The 24,144-nt window shown below is 40.1% G+C and overlaps 1 protein-coding gene across 32 annotated transcripts in view; it reads left to right on the top strand.

Annotated features, from left to right (window-relative positions):
• The first annotated feature begins 763 nt into the window (after positions 1 to 763).
• neb (nebulin) overlaps positions 764 to 24,144 on the top strand; it is a 75,159-nt gene continuing 51,778 nt past the window's right edge. For 23 of the 32 annotated variants that reach the window (XM_028023081.1, XM_028023100.1, XM_028023107.1 and 20 more), the window contains exons 1-50: positions 764 to 854; positions 1,585 to 1,633; positions 1,861 to 1,946; positions 4,555 to 4,605; positions 6,211 to 6,318; positions 6,416 to 6,523; positions 6,659 to 6,763; positions 6,862 to 6,966; positions 7,079 to 7,183; positions 7,731 to 7,835; positions 8,528 to 8,632; positions 8,717 to 8,824; positions 9,964 to 10,080; positions 10,360 to 10,461; positions 10,541 to 10,648; positions 10,764 to 10,868; positions 10,976 to 11,074; positions 13,177 to 13,281; positions 13,375 to 13,482; positions 13,582 to 13,695; positions 13,778 to 13,975; positions 14,076 to 14,183; positions 14,277 to 14,375; positions 14,472 to 14,576; positions 15,599 to 15,706; positions 15,812 to 16,123; positions 16,226 to 16,432; positions 16,527 to 16,631; positions 16,720 to 16,827; positions 16,914 to 17,225; positions 17,333 to 17,539; positions 17,634 to 17,738; positions 17,894 to 18,001; positions 18,210 to 18,521; positions 18,615 to 18,821; positions 18,923 to 19,027; positions 19,118 to 19,225; positions 19,325 to 19,636; positions 19,754 to 19,960; positions 20,080 to 20,184; positions 20,279 to 20,386; positions 20,484 to 20,795; positions 20,877 to 21,083; positions 21,182 to 21,286; positions 21,412 to 21,519; positions 21,614 to 21,925; positions 22,016 to 22,219; positions 22,663 to 22,767; positions 22,877 to 22,984; positions 23,120 to 23,431. In XM_028023081.1, coding sequence (XP_027878882.1) covers positions 1,881 to 1,946; positions 4,555 to 4,605; positions 6,211 to 6,318; positions 6,416 to 6,523; positions 6,659 to 6,763; positions 6,862 to 6,966; positions 7,079 to 7,183; positions 7,731 to 7,835; positions 8,528 to 8,632; positions 8,717 to 8,824; positions 9,964 to 10,080; positions 10,360 to 10,461; positions 10,541 to 10,648; positions 10,764 to 10,868; positions 10,976 to 11,074; positions 13,177 to 13,281; positions 13,375 to 13,482; positions 13,582 to 13,695; positions 13,778 to 13,975; positions 14,076 to 14,183; positions 14,277 to 14,375; positions 14,472 to 14,576; positions 15,599 to 15,706; positions 15,812 to 16,123; positions 16,226 to 16,432; positions 16,527 to 16,631; positions 16,720 to 16,827; positions 16,914 to 17,225; positions 17,333 to 17,539; positions 17,634 to 17,738; positions 17,894 to 18,001; positions 18,210 to 18,521; positions 18,615 to 18,821; positions 18,923 to 19,027; positions 19,118 to 19,225; positions 19,325 to 19,636; positions 19,754 to 19,960; positions 20,080 to 20,184; positions 20,279 to 20,386; positions 20,484 to 20,795; positions 20,877 to 21,083; positions 21,182 to 21,286; positions 21,412 to 21,519; positions 21,614 to 21,925; positions 22,016 to 22,219; positions 22,663 to 22,767; positions 22,877 to 22,984; positions 23,120 to 23,431 — 7,143 coding nt within the window. In that variant the 5' untranslated portion in view covers positions 764 to 854; positions 1,585 to 1,633; positions 1,861 to 1,880. The remainder of the gene's footprint in view (positions 855 to 1,584; positions 1,634 to 1,860; positions 1,947 to 4,554; positions 4,606 to 6,210; positions 6,319 to 6,415; positions 6,524 to 6,658; positions 6,764 to 6,861; positions 6,967 to 7,078; positions 7,184 to 7,730; positions 7,836 to 8,527; positions 8,633 to 8,716; positions 8,825 to 9,963; positions 10,081 to 10,359; positions 10,462 to 10,540; positions 10,649 to 10,763; positions 10,869 to 10,975; positions 11,075 to 13,176; positions 13,282 to 13,374; positions 13,483 to 13,581; positions 13,696 to 13,777; positions 13,976 to 14,075; positions 14,184 to 14,276; positions 14,376 to 14,471; positions 14,577 to 15,598; positions 15,707 to 15,811; positions 16,124 to 16,225; positions 16,433 to 16,526; positions 16,632 to 16,719; positions 16,828 to 16,913; positions 17,226 to 17,332; positions 17,540 to 17,633; positions 17,739 to 17,893; positions 18,002 to 18,209; positions 18,522 to 18,614; positions 18,822 to 18,922; positions 19,028 to 19,117; positions 19,226 to 19,324; positions 19,637 to 19,753; positions 19,961 to 20,079; positions 20,185 to 20,278; positions 20,387 to 20,483; positions 20,796 to 20,876; positions 21,084 to 21,181; positions 21,287 to 21,411; positions 21,520 to 21,613; positions 21,926 to 22,015; positions 22,220 to 22,662; positions 22,768 to 22,876; positions 22,985 to 23,119; positions 23,432 to 24,144) is intronic. The other 9 variants (XM_028023083.1, XM_028023105.1, XM_028023099.1 and 6 more) reach the window with 9 other exon arrangements.

The following is a 24,144-nucleotide window of genomic DNA, read 5'->3' as shown; positions in this document are numbered from 1 at the left end:
GAGCGTCAGCTGAGCTTGTTATAGGAGCTACTTCTCAGAGCAACGCTGGTTAAAAACGTGGTTAAAGGGTTAATAGGGGAGTGATGCTGTGATGACTTCCTGAAGGCCGAGTTTCAGAAACGGCGTGAGTTTTTAAAGAGACAGAGGCCCAATTTCAAGGTGTCAAATTTCCTTTGCTATAAAATGACACTATGTGCCTGGAAAATGCATAATTGTACCCCAGTAAGAGGAAGGAAAATTCCACCGAGAGGAAATATTTTTAGAAGGTTATGTACTTGTGCAGTAGATTAGCTTTAAAATATATATATACTGTATATATACATATAACTTTTAAAAACTTGAAAAACGTTTGCCAAGTTCTTACATGGTTGACCTGATTATTGACAGGATGCAGCCAGCTCTGGGGCAGCTGATGAGCGACCTCACCAGATAACAGTCTGGTCCCTGATGTTCGCCCTCTCCACTCAGAGGCATACATTTACCCAAGTTAGTTCAGCTTCAGTAGAACTTTTCAAAGAAAATAACAAAAGTTTTTTTTTTTTTTTTACAAAAGCCCAAAACATTCACACTGGGACCCTATTGTGTTTTTGAGACTTGACAACTCATGCTCCCTCTGGCCTCCCTCGTTAACTGTACCACTGATGCGTTCGTCTCGACAGGTGCTCCTTTCTGAAATGACCACTTAGGTATATTTAGATTTTGAAACCTGAGAGGTCAGGCCTCTGATTGGCTGCGTCAGCCACATGATAACCTGGGTAGAAAGTGCAGCTGTGTGCTGTCGCCCAGCGTTTCTCTGGAGGGAGGCTGGGAAGGCTTTGGCGGCTTTGGGAGACCAATAAACTTAAACATAACTGGTAAGCAAAGGAAAAGATAAATCTTCAAAATCCCACGTTTTTATACCACCTGCATGGCTTTCCATCAGCTTGGAGTGTCTCCGTATCTTTTACCCACTGGCCTTTGGAATCCCAAAGGAGTTGACTATGGATTAAGAAGCAAGAGCGCTTTCGTACATTTTGAAGGAATGACCTAACAAGCAAGAACTTGAGGAAGTGAAGGAACATCAGGCCAGACGCAGCTTTGGATTTACCTGAAATCCCAGCAGCATTCACCACTTTGATTTCCTTTTAAAACCAAGCCGATGCCTCTTTTTCTTTTTTTTTCCTTCTACGTCAGCTTTGGGTCACATGGTTCCTAGTTTTGCAGATAAGATTTAAGTTAAATCTCGAGATCTGGCAATCAGACGCTAAAAAAGGTAGTTAATATGCTGCCCTATATTTAACCTGCAGCCTCAGAAGGCATTGCATCTCCATTTGCTAAACACAGTCAGCCAATCAGGCTGTGGCATTAGCTTACATGTCAAATAGCAGAAGCACCGTCGGGCAGCTGTCGCCAACCTTCAGCCAGGAGGCACGGTTCCCTCAGCTGTGTTGTGGCATGTCAAGGGGCAGGAGGGTGGTGGGGCTCTTTTGACGTACTGAGGGGTCCAAAAACACAGAATTAGCTTCTGAACCTTCCTGTCCTGATGTGTATGCGCTGATAAACACTACTGTTGAGATGTTTCACACATTTTGTCATTTCATTTAGGTGTGTGGCAAATCACAGAATTGGAATCAGACTGAGCCCCTTGTGAATGGCAAGTGAAGCTTCCTTACTATGGAAATACTGTAGAAATTTACTGCTAGCGTTTTTCTTCTGTTTTCCCCAAAAACTAGGTTGAGAGAGGGATGTTTAATTGTATTATTATTATTATTATTTTTATTATTGTTAATAGGGGACATGCAGAGTGCTGTATGTTCCAGAATAACAGGCTGATTAATACTTCTGTTAAATGCCTGAAAGTATCATCTCTGTTTTGTTCAGAGCTTTTAAAACTTGCCAAAATGGCGGACACCGGAGACGAGTATGATGAGTTTGGAGATGAAGAAGATGAAGAAATCATGGGGGTGGTAAGTAGATGTCTTCTCAACTCTTAGCAAAAAAAAAAACAAAACGGACATGCAAGACTCTTTTCCGTATTGCCAATTGTTTTTCGCCCTTTTATCGAATTAAAGCACACGGATCATTTTGCTGGATCTGTAGATTCAACCGAGACTTTGAGATTAGTTAGACTGTAATACATAGAGGCGCGCTTTTCATGTGTATCATGTGTCGATACCTGCTGCCATGCAGTTTCTTTTTTAAACAGACAACAGTTTTGGAGCATTAAAATCTTAAATGAAACTTAGTTCTTTGCTAAATTGTGGATATTTTGGCTGCACAACCTGAGCAACAACCAGCAATAACCATAGATTTTAAATACATGTATACTTATGCATTTAAATCTGTAAATAAGGAAAGGTACTTTTTTATTCTTCTTTTTTTTTTCCAAATTACTTGTTTAAATGTGAATTAGTGTGCTTTCTCCAGGTTATGTGAATGAGGCATGTACCTACAAACAGTTCAGGATGTGTTATATCCCATCAGTGCATCATTTAGTGTTGTGTTTGTTGTCTCCGTGACAGTGGTTGATGGAAGAGTGAAAGCAGAAGGCTAACAATTAGTCCTGAATTTCCAATGGAAACGGGGTTATAGTTAGCCTTGTATTCTACATCCACAGTACTGCTGATATCTTATAGGGGAGCCCAAACGACCGGGAACAAAACGCATCCGAGTATTCATTCAGTCGTTTGACTCCCATATAACATATCAAGAAACGGATTTGCCATCTTTCACTGCAAAGATGGCAAATCATTTGGGAGGTGGGACACACGGACAGGTGCAAAATTGATACGCTCTGATTTCACTAGTACTTTCATCTATACTGCGGAGAAAAGTTGCAGGACGTAGGACGGCTGTTGTCTAATCTACAGAACGGGGAGAAACATGGTGCTACGTATGATGAAAAATATGTAGCTTACTATAGAAACTGCAGAGTAACATTTCATTTTTATTTTTTCAAATAAATTGCCTGGGTTATTGTTAACTTTTTTTTTTTCCATAATAAGTGCTAACAATCAATTTATGTCATAGTTTTCTCAGTCATTTGTTGTTTTTTTTAAATTCTATTTTCTTTATGTCATTAAATTGCTTTGGCCTGGGGGGGGGAAAAATGGAGCGCAGAGATCTCTGAGTGGCATTTAGACAAATTTAGAAGTTGAAGAGATGCAGACGGAAAGGGAGAGAGAGCAAAGGCAGGAAAACGAGACGAGCTATCGATCGCGCTCCAGTCCGCTTCTTCAACGTGTTAACTTTACCGTTGTGAAAGATTGCTTAGGAGGGATGGACACACTGAGGAGGGAAAAAAGAAGAAGTTGGGTTCATCCATGCCTATGGTTCTCCCCTGTCTGATAGATTTGGATATTTAAGCCTCTTACAAATGTTGATTAAAATGATTGAGATGTTCTTTCTCTCAGCTCTGGTCGTCCAATCCAACTTATGGTAAATGTGAAGGATTTTGTTGAAGATAAAATCATAAAACAGAAAAATAAGGATAAAAACCTCAAACTTAATGAAGCTATTTTGAGCTGTAAATTAAATCATGTTATTAATTTGTACTAAGTTTAGGGTGAAGGGGCTTCACGTTCATAACACAATGTCTGTCTTTAACATAGCCAGTGTCTGAGGAGGAAAGTTGTGTGTTTTACACATCTGGCCAAGGATTTTCTTTATTTCTTAAATATTTTACAATTTGTCTAATTTCTAATAAAGCGCATCATTTATACAGATGATTGTTTTTACAGGAAACACTCCAGAGTTTCTAGAAAACTAAAATCATCATTTAAAAATATATTCTTTTAAAAGAATCCCAGATTTTTAAAGGCCTAGTCCCCCCTTAAGCTTAAGTTTTTTGTTGCTGTCATATTTACCATCAAAAGCAACAATTTGTCGCATCAAACCAACTTCGTGCAAAGGTTTTACCTACAGCTAAGCTAATTTAATTGAAAATGAGTTGGATGTTATTCATTTTTTTTAAAGCACTCAAATGAACTGCAGTATGAGCTCCAATGTAAATGTGTGGAAAAATAAATATATTTTTTACCCTGTAATTTGGAACAAGCAGGCTGCCGCTGCTGTAGCAACCGGCCAACAAAGGCAACGGGGAGTGAAATAAATAGAAATGGAAATATTCTCATCTGGTGTTTCTAAATTTATTTCAGGGATCAAAGACTGGGAGCAGTGTGGCTTAAATGGCACAGACAATATTAAAGCATTTAATCCTCTGCTTAATAGAGCAGTCAGGTTGACTGCTGTCACAGTGACATCATAGTTTATTTGCAGCCTGGAAGAGGAGAGGGAGAGTTTTACTCATCTGTAGCATTTCAAGGATAAGAATCTCTGCTATTCCCCTGCAGATATCTCCTCCAGGGCATTCAAGAAAAATAAATTAATTAATTAAAAAAATAAAAAAAATAATAATAATAATAACATTCGTGGCAGTCACTGTTTTAACACCAGAGCTGTGGGAAAAATCAACCTCAATCCATACAAAGTGATCTGCTGTTTCTCCCGTTACTTGTTTTGGTGAGGTTCCTTTGAATCCAAAAGTCTGTCCTTCATTTGTAATATGTTGAGCAGATCACAACAACAACAACGACGTACACTGAGCAGCACACTAAGTCCTCTCAGGTAAAACTCCTCCTCCCAAGGTGCAACAGCTCAAGCAGGGCAGGAAAAGCTTGTCTGCATGCCTGAATGGAAAAAACCAGGTCAAATTCTGTCCAGCGTGTGTTATTTAACCTTGTATGTTGCTTGTAAAAATGATTTGTATCATTAGATACTACTTTTATTTATTTTTTTATTGTTTATGGGTTTTGGTTACTTTTTAGATAAATGCAGAAAATGTGCACACGCAGGACACTCTTTAATTCATCGGCATCTCTTGTAAAACCTCAAAATCAATTCAATGTTTAATGCTTCGGCATAACCGCAAACATTAAATACTTACAAATCCAGCCTTTAAATTTAGTTCATTCATTCAGCAATGTTGTTTACTATACAAAATCAAACGTTGCCTCAGTTATTCATAACCCGCGCCGCTTCCTTTAAATGGTTTTAAGCTGAAGCATTTCTCATATAATTTAGACTTTTTTTAATTTCCTTTTTATTTTGATCAAAAGGCATTCGGTTATGATTTCCTCTTTTCCCGTGAATGTGATTTATCACAGTGCTACTCTACAAAATAGGAAAGACAATCAAACACAGCAATCAAATCAGACATCAGACATTTGTGTCAACCTGTTAGCGACAGAAAATAGCTACTTACCTCATCTTGGCCTTTTCTTTATAACGACTAATGCTGAGTAAAAGGCTTGGGTTCACATCTCCACTTCCCAACAACATAGAGGGCGGCTTAGGTTGTTTTGCTTCACACTACAACCAGCAGAATAGGAAACTCCCACAGACCTAGTGTTGTACTTTACACTGAAATGCTATGAAAGGTAAAGATGTACAAAAAGAGCAAAGGAAAAGATTCACAAATATGAAGAGGAAGTAGTTATCATGAAACAAGGCGAGGCCCCGTTACGTGACAAAAAGACAGATCTGATCTTTTTTTTTTTTTCAAAACTCGTATGTGTAGAAATTTATCCTTTTGTTTTTATTTTTGTCTTTTTAATCAAACTGTTATACTTTTGCGATTACTACCTGAAGACTCATCGCATGCTCCTTGTCTCCGTTTCAAGCCAAACCATTAACAGGCAACACATAACAGATGCTAGTAGGGAGTTAATTTTTTGAGACTTGCTGCATTTTGGATAAATTAAAAAGACACAAAATATATCTGCGGTTTTGAAAAGTCCTATCAAGCCTCACGCTACTCATACTCACAGGCTAAAGGAATGTTTTGTGTTCTCTTAACACTCGCTACGTCTTCAACCTGCATGATGTTCTTCCATACTGATTAAAATAACACGGACTGGCATCCATGTTGAAATAACTGATTCTAAATGACGTCTTTGTGAGAATTTCTTTTCTTTTTTTGTGTGTGAAGGTAAGTAAATAGGGCAATGGCTAAACTAACAAGCTAGCACAGCTTGTTAGCTTGGAAGGCCGCTGGCCTGACCTCGCCCGGGTGGATTCCTCCATCAGTTTATCTCCACCTTTTGCTTCATTTGATTTTGAAAGAGCTCTTCCATTTCCCCGGCAGCTCTATTTGCGATGATAAGCAAACCTGTGCCCACCTGCATGGTGAATAAATGGAAACATAAGTGTTTTCGCTCTTTCCGTGTACAGTCTGGCTTGCCCACCAGGAAAGTCAGACGGAAGGCCAAGGTCGACACTTCCAAGTTTATGACTCCGTATCTGGCCCACAGCCAGAAGATGCTGGATCAATACAGCAACGTAAGGAGCTCGTGACTTTTACCTTTTTGTTTATGATGTATTTATATTGGTATTTTGTTTTTCCAAACTGGACAATTTCATTCTGTCTCCTCGGCAGAATAAATACCGCCAAGCTTATGACCTGTCCAGAGGGGAGCCTCCCGCTTTCACCCCTGACACCCCTGAACTGATTCGTATCCGGAAGGCCCAGGAGCAGCTTAGTGAGGTATCACTAGTCGCTGTCGCGCTCTAAAGTGCAGAAAATTGGGATTGCTGTTGGAACAAAAAGATTGCTGTTTTGGATTTCTAAAAAAAAATGAAATATCCACCGAAATAAGTCACGAAAGCCTGTTGCTGACAGGTGAAATACCGCATGGAGGGAAACAAGGCTCGAACAACCAGCTTGTACGGCGGTGACGCCAGAGACGTGGTCCACGTCAAGCATGTGTCAGATCTGATCAGCAAGGTGAGCAACCTCAGCCTTATGTCGGCGTGTAGACACTTTGAAACAGATTAGCAGGATATCAACTGTTGGTATCGACAACACTGATAATGTCGCTTTAGGTTCTGTACAGACAGAAGTGGGATGAGACGAAGGACAAGTACCTGCTACCTCCCGACGCTCCTGAGTTGGTTCTGGCTGTGAAGAACGCTGCTAACTATAGCAAGGTAAATTCAACCAGGAATTCAAGAGTTACAATTTGCTTGTATGTTTATATATATATATATATATATATATATAGTTTTGCTATTTCTGAAAAAAATGACTTTTTGTTTCCAGAAACTTTACACAGAAGTCTGGGACGAGGAGAAGACCATGTACTACCCTTACAGCGACAGCCCTGAGTTGCGCAGGGTAGCTAAGGCTCAGGAGGTCCTCAGTGATGTAAGCCGAATTAGGTTGAATTATCAAACCTCAGGGAATAAATTAAGTTAAAATACAAAAGCTGCGACTACAAAATCATTACAATATCAATTTGACCTCGTCTTACCCCGACGTTCCCATCAGTTGTCCTTGGGGAAGCGACTGAACCCCGACTTACGTCTGATTGATTGGGTGAATGTACACAGTGCTGTCCAATAGGTTTCTATTCTATCTCTCTAACTTTAAGAAGTTAGAACAGAGCACAGTATGGATATAATATGATGTAAAATTTTACATGGAGATTACATGGACGTTTTTAATGTTTTAATATAAACATTTAGAACATTTAAAGTAATGTACCGTAATTTAAAGTAATACATGTTTTTTTGTTTTCGCTTAGCATTTATGTACAAATGAAAAGTATTACAAATATGATTTTTTTTTTCTTCCGCCACGACTCAAATTGATCATCTTTCTCTATCATTTTCCTTTGTTTCATCATTTGAGAAACACTGAACTTGAATCATTCCTTTAAATGAAACCTCTCTTAATGAATTTCCTCCCACAGATCATATATAAGAAGGGACACAATGAGCGCAAAGCCAAGTACACGTCCTTGCCTGATCCTCCCGAGGTGGAACTGGCCAAGAGAGTCGCCCATCAGCGCAGTGACGTAAGCAGAACGCCGTCCAATCACGTTCTACGATTAAGGAAACGATAATAAAGGCAGGAGTGTCGATGAATTATTCCCGTAGTTCATCTCAAGTTCAACTATGCCTGTGCATGTATTAACCAGACGGAAAGAATATATTTACAGTGTGTGAATAACACATTTAAGGAGACAGCATAAGGCTTTCTGTACTATATGATGACTGTTTTATTACCATGTAGCGCTCTAATGAGTTCACACATTAAGGAAAGTTACATTTACCACACTAGATGAGGAAATAAAATCTCTCTATTTGTGTAGACGTTAATATGTGTGACATTAATTGATACCTGATACCTAAGTCAACACTAATCACTGGTGAGATTATTATTGTTCTTTCAATTCGGCATCATGTGCAAGACTTGTACGACTACAAAACTGAATAAAATTGTCTGTAGTTATGTGCCTTTATAGAAACACGGTCCGCAGACATCATCCAACCCTGAGCTGCTGCTAGGAATAACCAGCACCTGCTCTTTAGCATTACTGTCCTCACTGAGCAGGAAGGGACAGGCTAACAATAGCTTCAGAAATTCTTCTGATTCCTCCTGTGTTTTCATTAAGCACATCAACGGGTCGTGACACCATTATAGATCTATTATTGTTACTCTAGAGCAACAATCTGTATCAACTCTGATTCCTTGTTCCCTCAACAGCTTAAATATAAGGAAGACTACAATAAAAACGTTAGGGGTCATTGGTGTGAGACGCCTTACTTTGACATCGCCATCGCCAGGATGGCAATGGATAATCTCAGCGACGTGAGTGTTGTGATGAATATTATTATTTCTGTGTGTGTGTTTTTGTTCCCCTGTGTCTTATTGTTGTGCAACTTCATTTTCCAGAGAAAATACACTCAAGAGTTTGAGAATATCAAAGACCAAATCTACTTCATGCAAACAGACACACCTGTGTACGACGCATGCAAGAAGGCGCGCATTGCTGCCAGTGAGGTAAGCTCAGAGGAAGGCGTCTGATTGGTTTTCTGACAGCGAGTTGAGCTCTCTGTCAGAGCGCTGCGTGGGTCAACCGAGTCCAACCTGATGCAGAAACTCTCACAAGCCGAATCGCTGCAGTTACAGCCTTGGCACAGGACCAACATTGGAATTGTTTTCAGCTTTTGAGAGCTGAGTAAGCAGCTCTCTGCTTATTCACTCATAAGGCGAACATGTTGCGTATCGTCACCTTCCTAAAATAATAGCCGGAGTTATTTTTTTGTCAAAAGATTAATTAGGCAAAAAGGAAAAAAAAGAGTTACTTTTGGCAAAAAGAATGATTTAGACCACTGTTTTAGACAGGTGGGGATAATTAAAATGGAATTAAAGGAATGGCATTGAGTAAAAACAATGTGGCTTCACTACAACAGAATATTTACACCAATTTCAAAACAAGATTTAACAGAAAAGCAGCAATTATCTTTAATGTTGTTACTAATAAAACACATTAATTAGTAGTTACAATCATGGTATCTGATGATTTTATGTTATTTCTTTTTTAAATCTTGGACATTGACCTGATCAAAAACAAGAAAATAAAAATCCAGTAAATTTAGTAGAATAGTATTATATTGTTTGTTGTGCTGTTTTTAATACAGTAGCACAGTAATATGGTTTTATCTGATTAGTCATGCTGTCTGCTCTGGTAGGGTTTGCAGTTGGCCGCTCGACAGCGATGGAGCTCACAGCTTGACAACTGCCATTTTTAAACAGTGATAATTGGCTCCATTTTAGTTTCCACTCTATGACTGTGGAAATGTTTTCAGGGAGCTGAATTATCTTTCTTTTAAACGAGGTAAAGGTGTTCCGCTTTCAATCCGGATCATCAGCAGTGCCAAGCAATATGTGGGGGAGGGACTGGGACTTTGCTCAATGCCGACCAGAGAAAACTCAAATCACTCTGACACTTCTCATCAGAACAACTTTACCCTGACAGAATGGAAAGAAGAATATTTTATATGCTTTTTAAAACTTGTCTGTGCCTTAGCTAGTTTCAACAGGCGACTGTTTCACTGGTCAACACTGTCAGCAGCGTAAGTGACCCTCATTAGCGTGTTTGTCTGTTTTCTCTCACATGTATCTGTTCCTACTTTTAGGTCCAGTACAAGAAAGAGTTTGAAAAGACAAAAGCCCAGAGTGACTACAATACACTCCCCGCTACAGAGAATCCGCTCCTGAGACAGCTCAGATACGCTGGCACCATCCTTAGTGATGTGGGTCCTGTTCAGTTTTTTATTTGTTTGTTGGAAATGTAGTCCAATGTTTGTTTCGTTTTGTGTTTAAAATGCAAACATGTTGCAAAGTTATGATATTCACTGTTATTTTCTCTTATTAGTCACTGAAACAGCCAGGTTGTTTATTTTCTAACCAGTTTCTGAATCACATTAACTTATCTTTTAATTATGTATGTTGCCATTTTATATATACATTTCATTTTTGCTCAATATTTAACGCTGTTTTTATCTTCTTTTTCTTGTTTTTTTTTTTAACAGAAAGTATATAAGGCCAGCTATGAGAAATCCAGGGGTTCCAGCATCAACTACTGCGACACACCAAAATTTCAGATGGACTCAGTGCTTAAAAAGTTCTCTGATGTAAGAACCTGGCAGTTTATGAAATGCACATTCCTCTTTTTCTCTTTAATACACTAATTTCACTGCTGTAATATTTTAGATACGTTACAAAGAGAAGTATGACAAAGAGGTAAAGGGACATTATGTCGGCAGCTATGAAGACCTCTACATGGTTCACTGCCAAAAAGTTGAGGAATTTAAAAATGAGGTACGTGTGTGTGAGCCGAGTGTTTCGCGCTCAAAATCATTACGTTGAGGTAAGAATTATTATTTTTTGTTTCATTCAAAGCAACAATTTCTAATTGCGTAAATTTTCCTCTCAGCAATTATACAAAGCTGAATATGAGGACATAAAAACGAGATGCTTCTTCCCTCAAACTATTACACCTGAGTATGAGGCTACAAAGAAGCTTCAGAAGTGCAGTGATGTAAGTAGTTTTCTCCAGTGAAGCACATCCAAGCTGTCATTAACATCCCTTTCCGTCTATATCTATAGCTGTGCGCATGACACGTTTTCTTCTCCGGTGGTTTTCAGACAATTTACCGGCAACATCCCGACAAAGTGAAGTTTACACAAGTGGTGGATTCGCCAGTCCTCGTCCAAGCCAGCATCAACGCCAAGCAGCTAAGTGACGTATGTGGCATTTGAAACCATTTCAGTTTGACTTATATCAAAACGGAGATATACATTTTTAGTGAGGCATTTGTACAAAGTAACATTTTAAGTCATTTTTTTAAAACCACAAATGGGTGAACCGTCATGATATATTTTCTCTGTTTAAAAACCAGGTTAAAATTGATGAATAAAAGTTCAAATATTTCCGTACAACCCGGTTAATATTTGGTTAAATTCCCTTGGGAAGTTCTTGTGGTCATTAACAAGCTTCTACCGTTTCTAACCAGATGTCTGACCCCCTTTTAACTGGGTGGTTTCTAGCATAACCCTCTCTATGAAGCATAGTCCAAGTTTTAACCATCTAGTTATTGATTTGAAGTGAAGCTACAGAATTTCCTTCTTATGATCTACCCACTTTGGGTGAGGCACCAGTACAAACCCTCATTCTTCACAGTGACCATTTTCTTTGGCATTCAAAGTGATTGTTTACGTCGGACATATTTCTTTAAATTGCAACCAAATATTTGCATCATTGTTTCATTTAGCGATGAAACGTTCCCATAGAAGCCGTTTTGTCTATGTTGACAACTGCAAATTTCAGTCAAGTTTGAAAATGCTGACTTTGTTACCCCACCCTGCTCAGTTAAAACAACTTGAGGCTATGAGTAAAAGCTGGAAGCCACAAAACCAGCTAATCAAAATGAGAGGTCGACATCCATCTTTGTAAGCGACATCCAATCTAATATAAATATTTATATGAGCCTACATTGCATGTGGCAAACTCAAGGGCTGGGGGCCAAATCTGGTCCTCTGTAGCTTTTTATGTGGCCCTCCAGACTCCAAATTACATCAGTAAGCCTCTCCAGTTTTTCACAAATCTGCAAAATTCACACAAAATCAACAGATCGACGCTTTTTGTTTTCTGATTTTACTGCAGATTTCCTCAAAATTGGTCACAGAGCCTGAGTTTAAGTGACTGCTGCCTTTATCAGCCTTACTTGATGTCAAGTGATAGTCTGTAATTGATACGGCAATTAATAAAACGTCACATTTAACCTCATACATTAGAGCAAATGTAAAAATTCCAAACAAACATTTCTAAATTAGCATAATAAAATCTGTAATTTTGATTAAAAAAAACAACATTAAAACATTAACAAAATCCTGGAGGAATAACTATTTATTAATATTTTAACATTTTAATTTGTTTTATCAATATATTCTGGCGTAACCGGCCCTTTAAGAACACTCAGATTTCTGATATGGCCCAAAATGAAAATGAGTTTGACAGCCCTGGCCTGCAAATTTAAATTTGTTCCTTTTAAGTAAATACGCAAAAAAAAAACTTGTGTGTCTAACTTCTGTTTATATTACATATTAAGGGACCGACTATTTCAGATGGATCAACAAAGTTTCAAAATTAACAAGACATTAATAGACATAATAATTATATTCAAACTTCCATCAGACCTGAACAGTGTTGTGATCTCCTCTTCACATACAGGTCCATCTCAATAAATTTGAATATTATTTAAAAGTTCACTTATTTATGTCACTCAATTTACCAAGTGAAACACATTACTTAGATTACAATAATGTTTAGAATGTTACATTACACCAGTAAAGAAAAAAATACAGAGATTTGGGCTTAATCAAAGATATGTTCATTAGCTGCCCACAGGTTATTTTCAGAACGTACATTTAATCTGACAAACGTGCCTTATCGAGATGAATATTCTAATTTACTGCGATGTACCTGCAAGGTGGTTTAAAAACATTTATTTACTGTTTAATTAGTGACCAAACGTTTTCAAGTCATCTGCTAGAGCCTCAGATCAAACTCTCCTGCTGAAGCGGATCGCCGTGTCCAATCATCCGTGTAGCCCAGATGTCTTGCTATGGGTTCCATGGAAACTGGAGAGCCATTTCTCTGCAGTATAAATAGAAACAAGCATTCACTTGGCCCAGAATAAAATCTGTCATCAGATAGGGCCCAGGCAAGAAGGAAAGAGTCGGAGAAGCAGTAGTCAGCGTACTGCTGCCCTCCACTGACGGGAAACCGCAGGACACTTTGTGGAAGCAGAACAGAGGGCTTTCATTTGATGCTTTTTCTCTCGCAGTTGAACTACAAGGAAAAGTTTGAGAAAACAAAGTTCAAGTATAGCCTCCCCCCGGACTATCCCTTCTTCATCCAGTCCAGAGTCAACGCCTACAACCTGAGCGAGGTGAGTAAAATTCAAATCGATATCTAAAATTGAGTCGCTTTCTAAACCGATGGAGTGTTCGGATTCGTGAGTGGCTGCGTATCGTCGTTGCAGAGCTGCTATAAGTACGACTGGGAGAAAACCAAAGCAAAGAAGTTTGAAATCAAGGGCGACGCCATCCCGATCCTGGCTGCCCGTGCTCACACAAACATTGCCAGCGACGTAAGTGCCTGCCCTCATAAATGTCTGCCTTGTTGTTTTCAGTATTATTTATTTTTTTATTGATCATTTTATTGCCACACTTCTGCTTTGTCCCTGCAGGTTAAGTACAAAAAGGAGTACGAAAAGAACAGGGGACACATGGTTGGAGCGCTCAGCATTAATGACGACCCCAAGATCTTGCACTCTGTTCATGTTGCCAAAATCCAAAGTGACGTGAGTTGTTAGGGTCAAATCAATAAAATAGAGTTTATTATTTAACAAATACTCAAACCAAATCTCACTGATTTATCCGCAGCGGGAATATAAGAAGAACTATGAAAAAATCAAGACCAAGTACCATACACCACTTGATATGATATCAGTCACCCAGGCCAAGAAGTCCCAGGCAATCGCCAGCATGTCGGGCTACAGGAAGATCAACCCCAACTACTTCCTGCCTCACGACAGCGTGCTGCTGGACCTGGCCAATAAAGCCAACGTCATCCAGAGTGACGTAAGCAGACAAGATTTTATAAGATAGTTCATATTTTGTTTATGTTCTAATGTGAAGATGTTTATCCTTATTTTTCATTTTTTCTTACTTTTTACCAAAGAATGAGTATAAAGCTGAGTACAACAGCTATGTCAAAGGAACCCCTTGGATCCCATATGGCTCCATGGATGTAGAAAAGGCAAAGAAAGCTGCTGAGATTCTCAACGAGGTACGTGTGAGAAGCAGTGTTCCTGCTAAAACAATCATATCTGATACCGTTTGGTTTAATTTCTTTATTTTACACCTACTTTTGTCCTTTTAGAGAAAATACAGACAGTCCCCAGACACGATTCCATTCACAGCTATAGACGACCATCCCATAATGCTGCAGGCTAAAGTCAACCAGCTTCAGAGGAGTGACGTGAGTCCACCGCCCAGAAAACTCTGAATTATTTTGGCTCTTTTCAGTATATTTCTTTATGTTTATGTGTGTTCTTATGGCCTTTTATCCACACAGCTGTTCTACAAGAGAGGTCTTGAGAAAATCCATCAAAAGTACTCTTTGCCTCCTGATGCTCCAGAGTTCCTCCAAGCCAAGTGTAATGCCTACAACATCAGCAAGGTAGCGCAATACATCCATCCATCTATACATGTCTATACTGGCTTGGCACTGTAGGGCTGCAGGGGGAGCTGAAGCCTTTCTCCAGCAGCCATTGCGCAAAGGTACACAAGGTGCCAGTCCCTTGTAGGGTAACCAAGAGATGGACAACCACGCACATGTTTCCAAAAGATATACTCTCCTCCCACAGTCCAAAAACTGTGGAAGGAAGCCGGAGTACCCACAAAGAATCGACACATGCTCAGCAGAGAACATGCAAACGCCATGCAGTGAGATCCCAGGCTGGGATTTAAACCCAGCCTGGGTTTGCTGCAAGGCAACAGGGCCAAGAACTGCTCCACTATCCAGGCTGCATACAAAACTCTTATACTTTAAAGGCTTTAAAATTAAATAACAAAATATTTAATTGTTCATCTTTTTCATTCTGAGCTGTAAAGTCTAACATTACCTATGGAATACGTTTCAGAGTATATTGTAAAATCAATCACATTCCTTTGAGATATTGTCTGTCATATTTAAATCATATGGACAATCTTTCTATTTTCTTATGCTAAATCATTATTATAGCTGTAGTAGGTAACTTTTATTTTAAAAAAATACATTTTTTTTTTTTTACATATTTGTTAAAATTGTCCTGACAGATAATCTATAAAAAATCAAGCTACTCATCCTCCTCCCTGTGGTCCTACTGCCATCTGCAGAAATACACAACTCCTGGTCAGAAACAACCAGTCAGAGCCAGGAGGAAGTTCTTAGCGCTGTCAATCATGCTTATGTACGCACATAATGAAAGTTTTAACACATATGTGGAAATATATATATATATTTGTATAAGTTATCTATCATCTTATCTTATTGTCTTTTAGTTCAGCTTCACCATCCAGAGGAGTGTTTGTCATAGTTTGGGGAGCCAGTAGAGTTAAAATACATGTATCCTAATACATAACTCCAAAAAAGTTATTATTTGTTGTGTAACAGTGTTAATACTGCTTTTGTCAGTATTAATTTGAATGTTATTATTTCAGAACTACTACAAGTATGCCTGGGAAGAGCTGATCGCCAAAGGTTATGACCTGAAGCCCGATGCGATCCCAGTTGTTGCTGCCAAAGCAGCCAGACATGCTGTCAGCAACGTAAGTCTTCCAAAGTGGGATTTCATACACCGTACACTTAATGGGCTGACTTTTTGTGCTGCATCACGCAACTTCCCACAATCCAGCTTATGCTTGTACACCCAGGTCCAGTACAAAAAGGCCTACGAGAAGGCCAGAGGGCACCATGTTGGCTTCCGCAGTCTCCAGGATGATCCGCTCCTGGTTCACTACATGCAAGTTGCTAAGATACAGAGCGACAAGCTTTACAAGAAGGACTACCACAAGGCCAAGCTGAAGTACCACACTCCAGTGGACATGTTGAGCATGGCCCATGCTAAGCACGCCACAGCCGTGCAGACATTTACCGGCTACAAGCAGCACCATCACAATTACTTCCTTCTGCCTGATGCAATGAATCTTCAGCTCGCTCGCACCATGAACTATAACGTCAGTGATGTAAGTTCCAGTTGTTTCTTTCGGGAATATTTGCAATACAGCATCTACTGAAATGTTACTCTTTACCACTCTCACAATTCTCTGCTTTGTCATATTTGTCAGAACTACTATAAAATGGATTATGAGACTTCGGTGAAAGGAATTGGCTGGGTTCCAATTGGTTCGCTGGATGTAGAGAAGGCAAAGGCGGCAGCAGCGGCTTTAGATGAGAGAAAGTACAGGCAGCACCCTTCCACAGTCAAATTCACCAGCGTTACGGACTCCATGAACATGGAGCTGGCCAAAGCAAATGCCAAGATCATGAATGTGGTGAGGAGCGGGAAATTGTAACTCGTCGTTTTACTCTGTGACTTTTTTGTTGTTTTTGTAAGATAAACCAAACTCTTCATTCACAACACTGCAGAAAGATTATAAAGCCAGTGGAGAGAAGTTCGTGCACACTTACCATCTCCCAGCTGATACCCCTGAACTGATGCAAGCCAGGTACAATGCTGTTAACATCAGCCAGGTCAGTGTCACCACTTTTCAGTCAATACAACATACAGAAATGAAAGTGTTGCCATGTTTGCAATGTTCTGAGTTGTGCTTTTGTGTAGAACTGTTACACCTACGCACATCGCCAAGATATCCTCAAGGGACATCACGTGAAGGAAGATGCTATTCCCATTTTAGCTGCCAAATCTTCAAGAGACATTGCCAGTAATGTAAGCTTCTCATTACGCTCACGTTTAACTGCTGAGGCCTTCAGTGTTAAAGTGATGTTACTAATAAATACCGTGCTTTTCTGCAGTACAAATATAAGCTAGCTTACGAGAAGGCCAGAGGCCACCATGTTGGCTTCCGCAGCCTCCAGGACGACCCTCTGCTGGTGCATTACATGCAAGTGGCAAAATTGCAGAGCGACAAGAACTACAAGAAGGACTACCACAAGGCCAAGCTGAAGTACCACACCCCGGTGGACATGCTGAGTGTGGTCCAAGCCAAGCAGGCCTCTGCCGTTCAGACCATGACTGGATACAGGAAGGTCCCACACAGCTTCCTCCTGCTGCCTGACAACATGCACCTGCATCTGTGCCGCAACATGATGGAGATTCAGAGTGATGTATGTTCTCACCGGTGTAACATCACGCAGGGATTATAGCATAGTATGTCACATATTATGCTCCTATGTGTTATGTTTTTTTTTCTTTTCCTTTTTTAAATCCACAGAATGTCTACAAATCAGAATACAACAACTACGTCAAAGGTATCGGCTGGGTGCCAGTCGGTTCTTTGGATGTTGAGAAAGCCAAGGCAGCCAAAGCTGCACTGGATGACAGAGGCTACAGGCAGCATCCCAGCTCCTTCAAGCACACTAGCAAGACCGATGACATGAACATGTCTCTGTCTTTGGCCAACTCGAAGCAAATGGACAAAGTAGGAACCATTTGTTGATCATTGCAGTTCTTCTAAAACATGAACAAAATAATGTTTTTCTTTTAACAAAATATATCAATTTTCTTCCATGTAGATTGCATACAAAGCATCTGGTGAAAAATTCATGCACACCTATCATCTGCCAGCTGACAGCCCAGAGTTCCTCCAGGCTAAATTCAACGCCCAAACCGTCAGCAAGGTTAGAGCAAAAGATTTTATTTACAGGGTTCCTATGTCCTGTTGAAAAGGGATTTGTTTTATATTTTCTTCATAGTTGGAAAATGCAAAAAATTTATTCATTCATTCATCCGTACGTCCATTTGTTTTTTATGGTAACTCTGTTGATTTCCACAGAGTCTCTACAAGCAACAATGGGTGCAAGATATTGCCAAGGGATACGACATGAAGCCTGATGCTATTCCCATTCTCCATGCCAAGCATGGCAGACATATTGCCAGCAATGTACGTATTTTCTGTAGTAAGTTATCATATCACAATAGCAATCGGATTCTTTTAAAATGCATTCACAACACTGTGCATGTCACTTTTTTTAATATACAGTACAGACCAAAAGTTTGGACACAACTGTGTGTCCAAACTTTTGGTCTGTACTGTATATATATATATATATTTAGGTCCAGTACAATCCAGCTTATGCTTGTACACCCAGGTCCAGTACAAAAAGGCTTACGAGAAGGCCAGAGGCCACCATGTTGGCTTCCGCAGCCTCCAGGATGACCCCCTCCTGGTTCACTACATGGAGGTTGCTAGGATACAGAGCAACAAGAACTACAGGAAGGACTACCACAAGGCCAAGCTGAAGTACCACACCCCGGTGGACATGCTGAGTGTGGTCCAAGCCAAGCAGGCCTCTGCTGTTCAGACCATGACTGGATACAGGAAGATTCCTCACAGCCACCTGCTTCTGCCCGACAACATGCACTTGCAGCTGTGCAGACATATGAATGTCCTGTCCAGTGATGTTAGTGTCATCTTTATTTTATTTTTTTTGGTGAGATGTACAGTTTTAAATTTCAAAACAGATGAGTGTTATGAGTTGTCTCGTTGTTTTTAGGTTAATTACAAATCTGAATGGAACGAATTCATCAGAGGCATTGGATGGGTACCGATTGGGTCCATTGGAGTTGAAACGGCTAAAGTTGGGGGTGAGATCCAGAGCGACAGCAAGTATAGACAGCATCCATCTAAGTTTAAATTCAGCAAGCTGATGGACTCCATGGACTTGGCCCTGGCTACTGCCAACAATCAGATCATGAACAAGGTACGGCTTAACTAAAACTTGTGCGGCAAAGTATGAACGGGAAGCTTTTTCCAAAATGTTTCTTTTATTCCTGTGTTTTTTTAACTTTTTTAAATCTTCAGAAAGCGTACACCTCTGCTTGGGATAAAGACAAACTAACCATACACATCATGCCAGATTCTCCTGAAATTGTCCTGGCCAAGGCAAACGCTCAGACCATGAGCAATGTAAGCTATTCATTTACACAACAAATCGATATGTGCTAGATGAGTGATTGCTTTTTGTAAACAACTTTATGTTAATGTCCTTTTCTTTAGAAACTGTACAAAGCCGGCGTTGTGGAGATGGCCAATAAGGGCTACAATCTCAAAGCTGATGCAATTCCAATTTTGGCTGCCAAGTCTGGTACCACCATTGCCAGCAATGTAAGATTGATGCAAACTAGTGAACCAAGTCAGAAATTAGTTGGGTTTTTTTTTACAAGCATTCGTGTGTTATAAACAAATCTCTATCCAATCTCACAGTACAAGTACAAGTTGGCTTACGAGAAGGCCAGAGGCCACCATGTTGGCTGCCGCAGCATCCAGGACGATCCGCTCCTGGTTCACTACATGCAAGTTGCTAGGATGCAGAGCGACAGGAACTACAAAAAGGACTACCACAAGGCCAAGCTGAAGTACCACACTCCAGTGGACATGTGTAGTGTGGTTCAGGCCAAGCAGGCCTCCGCTGCTCAGACATTGATCGGATACAGACAGATCCAGCACACCAACGCTCTCCTTCCCGACGCCATGAGCCTGGAGCTCGCTCGCAACATGAACTTCAATTCGAGCAACGTGAGTTTTCAATCCAAACACGCTTACCGTGTCGGTTTTGCATTTGTTTATTAAAGAAAATAGCACAAGAAATAGGATTTAAGCCCTTGTTTCCTGACGAGTTGTGTTTGTTTGCAGTGGAACTACAAGGCTGAATGGAACAACTACTTTAGAGGTATCGGATGGGTCCCCATTGGTTCACTTTCAGTCGAAACGGCTAAAGTTGGCGGCGATATCCTAAGTGAGAAGAAGTACAGACAGCATCCGTCCAACTTCAAGTTTAAGAAATTAATGGATTCCATGGACGTGGCTCTGGCTACGGCCAACAACCAGATCATGAACAAGGTGTCACTTTTTTTTTTTTTTTACCTCTACTCCGACGTGCAAGCCAGAAAAAAAAATTTTGTATCATACTTTTCTCAATAGCAATTATTTATGAGTGTTTTTTATGTCTTTGTTTGCAGAAAGCATACACTGAAACATGGGAAAAAGACAAACTGAAAGTTCATGTCATGCCAGATTCTCCAGAAATTGTCCTGGCAAAGGCTAACGCCCTCACCATGAGCAATGTAGGAGAACTCACTATTTGACAATAACAATGTATTTTTTATGTATTTTACCTGAACACATTGTTTTTCTGCACATTGAATTGTATATTTACAGAAATTGTACAAAGCTGGAGTGGTGGAGATGGCAAATAAAGGCTACAACCTCAAAGGTGATGCCATTGCCATCGTGGCTGCCAAGTCTGGTACCACCATTGCCAGTAATGTAAGCTGTCAAAATATTCCTCTATAACACCAAAATGCATATGTATATATCTCTGTGGGGGCTGTGTGAATAAGAAAGTGTGTTTTCACCATCACAGTACAAGTACAAGTTGGCTTATGAGAAGGCCAGAGGCCACCATGTTGGCTGCCGCAGCATCCAGGACGATCCGCTCCTGGTTCACTACATGCAAGTTGCTAGGATGCAGAGCGACAGGAACTACAAAAAGGACTACCACAAGTCCAAGCTGAAGTACCACACTCCAGTGGACATGTGTAGTGTGGTTCAGGCCAAGCAGGCCTCCGCTGCTCAGACATTGATCGGATACAGACAGATCCAGCACACCAACGCTCTCCTTCCCGACGCCATGAGCCTGGAGCTCGCTCGCAACATGCAGTTTATTGCCAGTGATGTATGAAGATAGTCATTCATAATCAATTGTGTTGTATATTCTGGTTGTACGACTGATTCTTCTGTGTTTGTTTAACTCCAGAATGAGTACAAGAAGGAGTATGAGAGCTACTGTAAGGGAATCGGATGGGTTCCTATCGGGTCACTTGATGTCGAGAAAGCCAAAACAGCGGGGCAGGTTTTCAGTGAAAAGCAATACAGGAAGCATCCCAGCAACTTTAAATTCACTAAAGATATGCACTCTATGGACCTGGTTCTGGCCACTGCCAACAACCAAATCATGGATAAGGTACTTGTTAAAACTTTTCATAAATTCAACAACCTTGCAAATTCCTATGGCAGCAAATTCCTTTTTCTAAAATGGATTTTTTTCCCCACCCGTTTCAGAAATCCTACACAAGCGCTTGGGATACAGACAAAACTACCATCCATATCATGCCGGATGCAATGGACGTTGTTCTAGCCAAGGAGAACAAGAAAAACTACAGTGAGGTATAAACCTAATTAACAACACTTCTTATAGTATCTTTTGTTATAAGCAATAGGTGCAATCTGACCAGAAATACAAATAAAAATACATTAAACTGTCAGTGCAATTGTTCATTCTCGCTTTGCAGAAACTGTACAAACTGGACAACGAGCTGGCCAAGAAGAAGGGCCATAACCTTCGTGCTGATGCCATTGCAATTCAGGCTGCCAAAGCCTCGACTGTTATTGCAAGTGATGTAAGTGTTTGTGTTTTTATGTTATGTGTCTTGTTTTGTTCCATCACTAGAGTTTAGAAACTAAAGCGAGAATCTCCATCTGTTCCCGGCGCAGTACAAGTACAAGACCGGATACCGTAAGCAGGTCGGTCACCACATCGGTGCCCGCTGCGTCCAGGACGACCCTCTGCTCATGCTGGCTCTGAACTCAGCCAAGATCGCCAGTGACGCTCTGTACAAGAAAGACTTCAACAAGTCCAAGACCAAGTTCAACCTGCCGGTGGACATGCTGGCCTTTGAGCTGGCCAAGAAGAACCAGATTCAGGTCAACCATGCCAATTATATCACACGTCTGCACAACTGGACTTGTCTGCCGGATGCAAACGATGTGGTCCAGGCCAGGCACGCGTATGACATACAGAGCGATGTAAGTATGAATACTTGCATTTTCTTTTCTTTTTTTCTTTTAACACGATTGATGACACTGTACCATAACATAACTTTTGTTTTTTCTCAGAATGTCTACAAGGAGGATTTGAAGATGTTGCAGGGTGTCGGCTGGGTGCCGATAGGTTCACTGGATGTTGAAAAGGCTAAAATTGCTGCTCGGATCCTGAGTGAACAGAAATATCGCCAGCACCCGAGCAATTTCAAATTCAAGTGCACTACTGAGGACATGCCAATGGCACTGGCTAAGGCTAATGCTCAAATCATTAACAAGGTATGAAGTAACACATTTTGCCTGCACTTCTTTGAACCACCATAAGGGGGATAGATAACAGCATCCGCTGGAAAGAAATAGTGAGAATAATATTTAAAATGAATAGGAAGCCTTTTCTTTGCAGCAAATGAAAGCAAAATAGTTTATTCTTAATGTAACATTTTAATGTGATAAGTGTAATGAGTTCATTTGCCTCAGAAGAAAATTTCATTAACTTAAAATAATGCATGTGTCATCTGCGTAAAAGCAAACATTTTGATGGAATTTCAAGTCTTTTCACATCAAATAGTTTTTTATTTATTTATTTTACTTTTGCTTGAGCAACAACTGAATTGAGTTTAGCTAGTTCTGCTATTCTGCAGAGTTTTAACTTGAATATGAAGTCAATTCTTTTTTGAAATGCAGCTTTTTGTCCGTTTTAAATAAATCTAAAAACTTTACAGAAAGCTTACACTGAAGCCTGGGACAAAGACAAGACCACCATCCATGTCATGCCTGATGCCATGGACATTCTTCTAGCCAAAGCAAACAAAGTCATCTACAGCGAGGTGAGTCATCTTAAGCAATCAAAATATTATGCTCAAAATTTTGAAGTACTTGCTTTTTATATTTAAAAATAAAGATACCTAAAGATATCTTCGTTGGTTGTTTCTGCAGAAATCATACAAGCAGGCAAACGAAGAGGCAAAGAAGAAAGGATATGACCTCCGAAATGACGCCATTTCCATTATTGCAGCAAAAGCCTGCAGGGATATTGCAAGTGATGTAAGATAATTTAATTATCATTCATTACCAGCTTTTTGATACCGTTTGGAACAGCATTCCACAAGCCTTTCAATATTAGTAATACATTTTTTTTCTATTTTTTTCAATCTACAATGTTTTGTTCTTCATTTGTAGTACAAGTACAAGACCGGATACCGTAAGCAGGTCGGTCACCACATCGGTGCCCGCTGCATCCAGGACGACCCTCTGCTCATGCTAGCACTGAACTCAGCCAAGATCGCCAGTGACGCTCTGTACAAGAAGGACTTCAACAAGTCCAAGACCAAGTACAACCTCCCAGCGGACATGCTGACCCTTGAGCTGGCCAAGAAATGCCAGGTTCAGGTCAACGACTTCAACTACAGGACTCACCTGCACCAGTGGACTTGTCTTCCAGACTCCAACGACGTGGTCCAGGCCAGACTTGCATATGACCTACAGAGTGATGTGAGTACCACTTCTACTTAATTTGCATAGACAGTATTAAAGAAGGAAATTTATTAGGTTAGCTTAAATTTTGGAAACAGCATGGCTCTCTTTTCCTCCTGTTAGCCGGGTCTCGAGCGGATGCCGTCACGGCTGGAAAAACAGACGGCGAGGCTCAATGACGTCACAGAGATACAGAGTTTAATTCAATAGAAAACACCGTATGAATTTAACAAGAAAACTTCAGAGTACAAAGAAGTACATTCTTTACCTGAGACAAAAGAATTAAAAGAACAAAGGATCCTTTGGAGACAGCTGTTGCTTAAAAGCAAAACAGGGCAGTTGTCTGAATTTTTATTGTTGCGCATTCCCTTTTTCTAGTGAAGGCGTTTCTCTTTGTTAATATATGCAAATAGGGCGTACCTCTATTTTGACCAACCAAGAGCTACCTTGGAAAAAAAACTTAGACCTTCCCCTGAGTTTTAATGACAAATATCAAGAGTCATTTTAGTTATTAAAGTTATAAGTTATTTTCACAAAACCTATCTTGCTCCTCTGCAGTCAGCTTCTCCAAAGATTTGACCCTTTGCTTTATCACAAACAATAATGAGATAGCAGTCTTTTTCAACCTGTAAAACATAACATTTAAATCATTCTCTTTTGATTCCGATATTGTCATAGTTAGTACATTTTCAAATACATTCGATTTACTAGATTAGTACTTGTAGCTTGGG

This window comes from Xiphophorus couchianus, chromosome 7 (genome assembly GCF_001444195.1).
Source record: "Xiphophorus couchianus chromosome 7, X_couchianus-1.0, whole genome shotgun sequence".
In the NCBI taxonomy this organism is placed as follows: Eukaryota; Metazoa; Chordata; class Actinopteri; order Cyprinodontiformes; family Poeciliidae; genus Xiphophorus; species Xiphophorus couchianus.
This window is presented reverse-complemented; position numbering and strand designations above follow the sequence as displayed.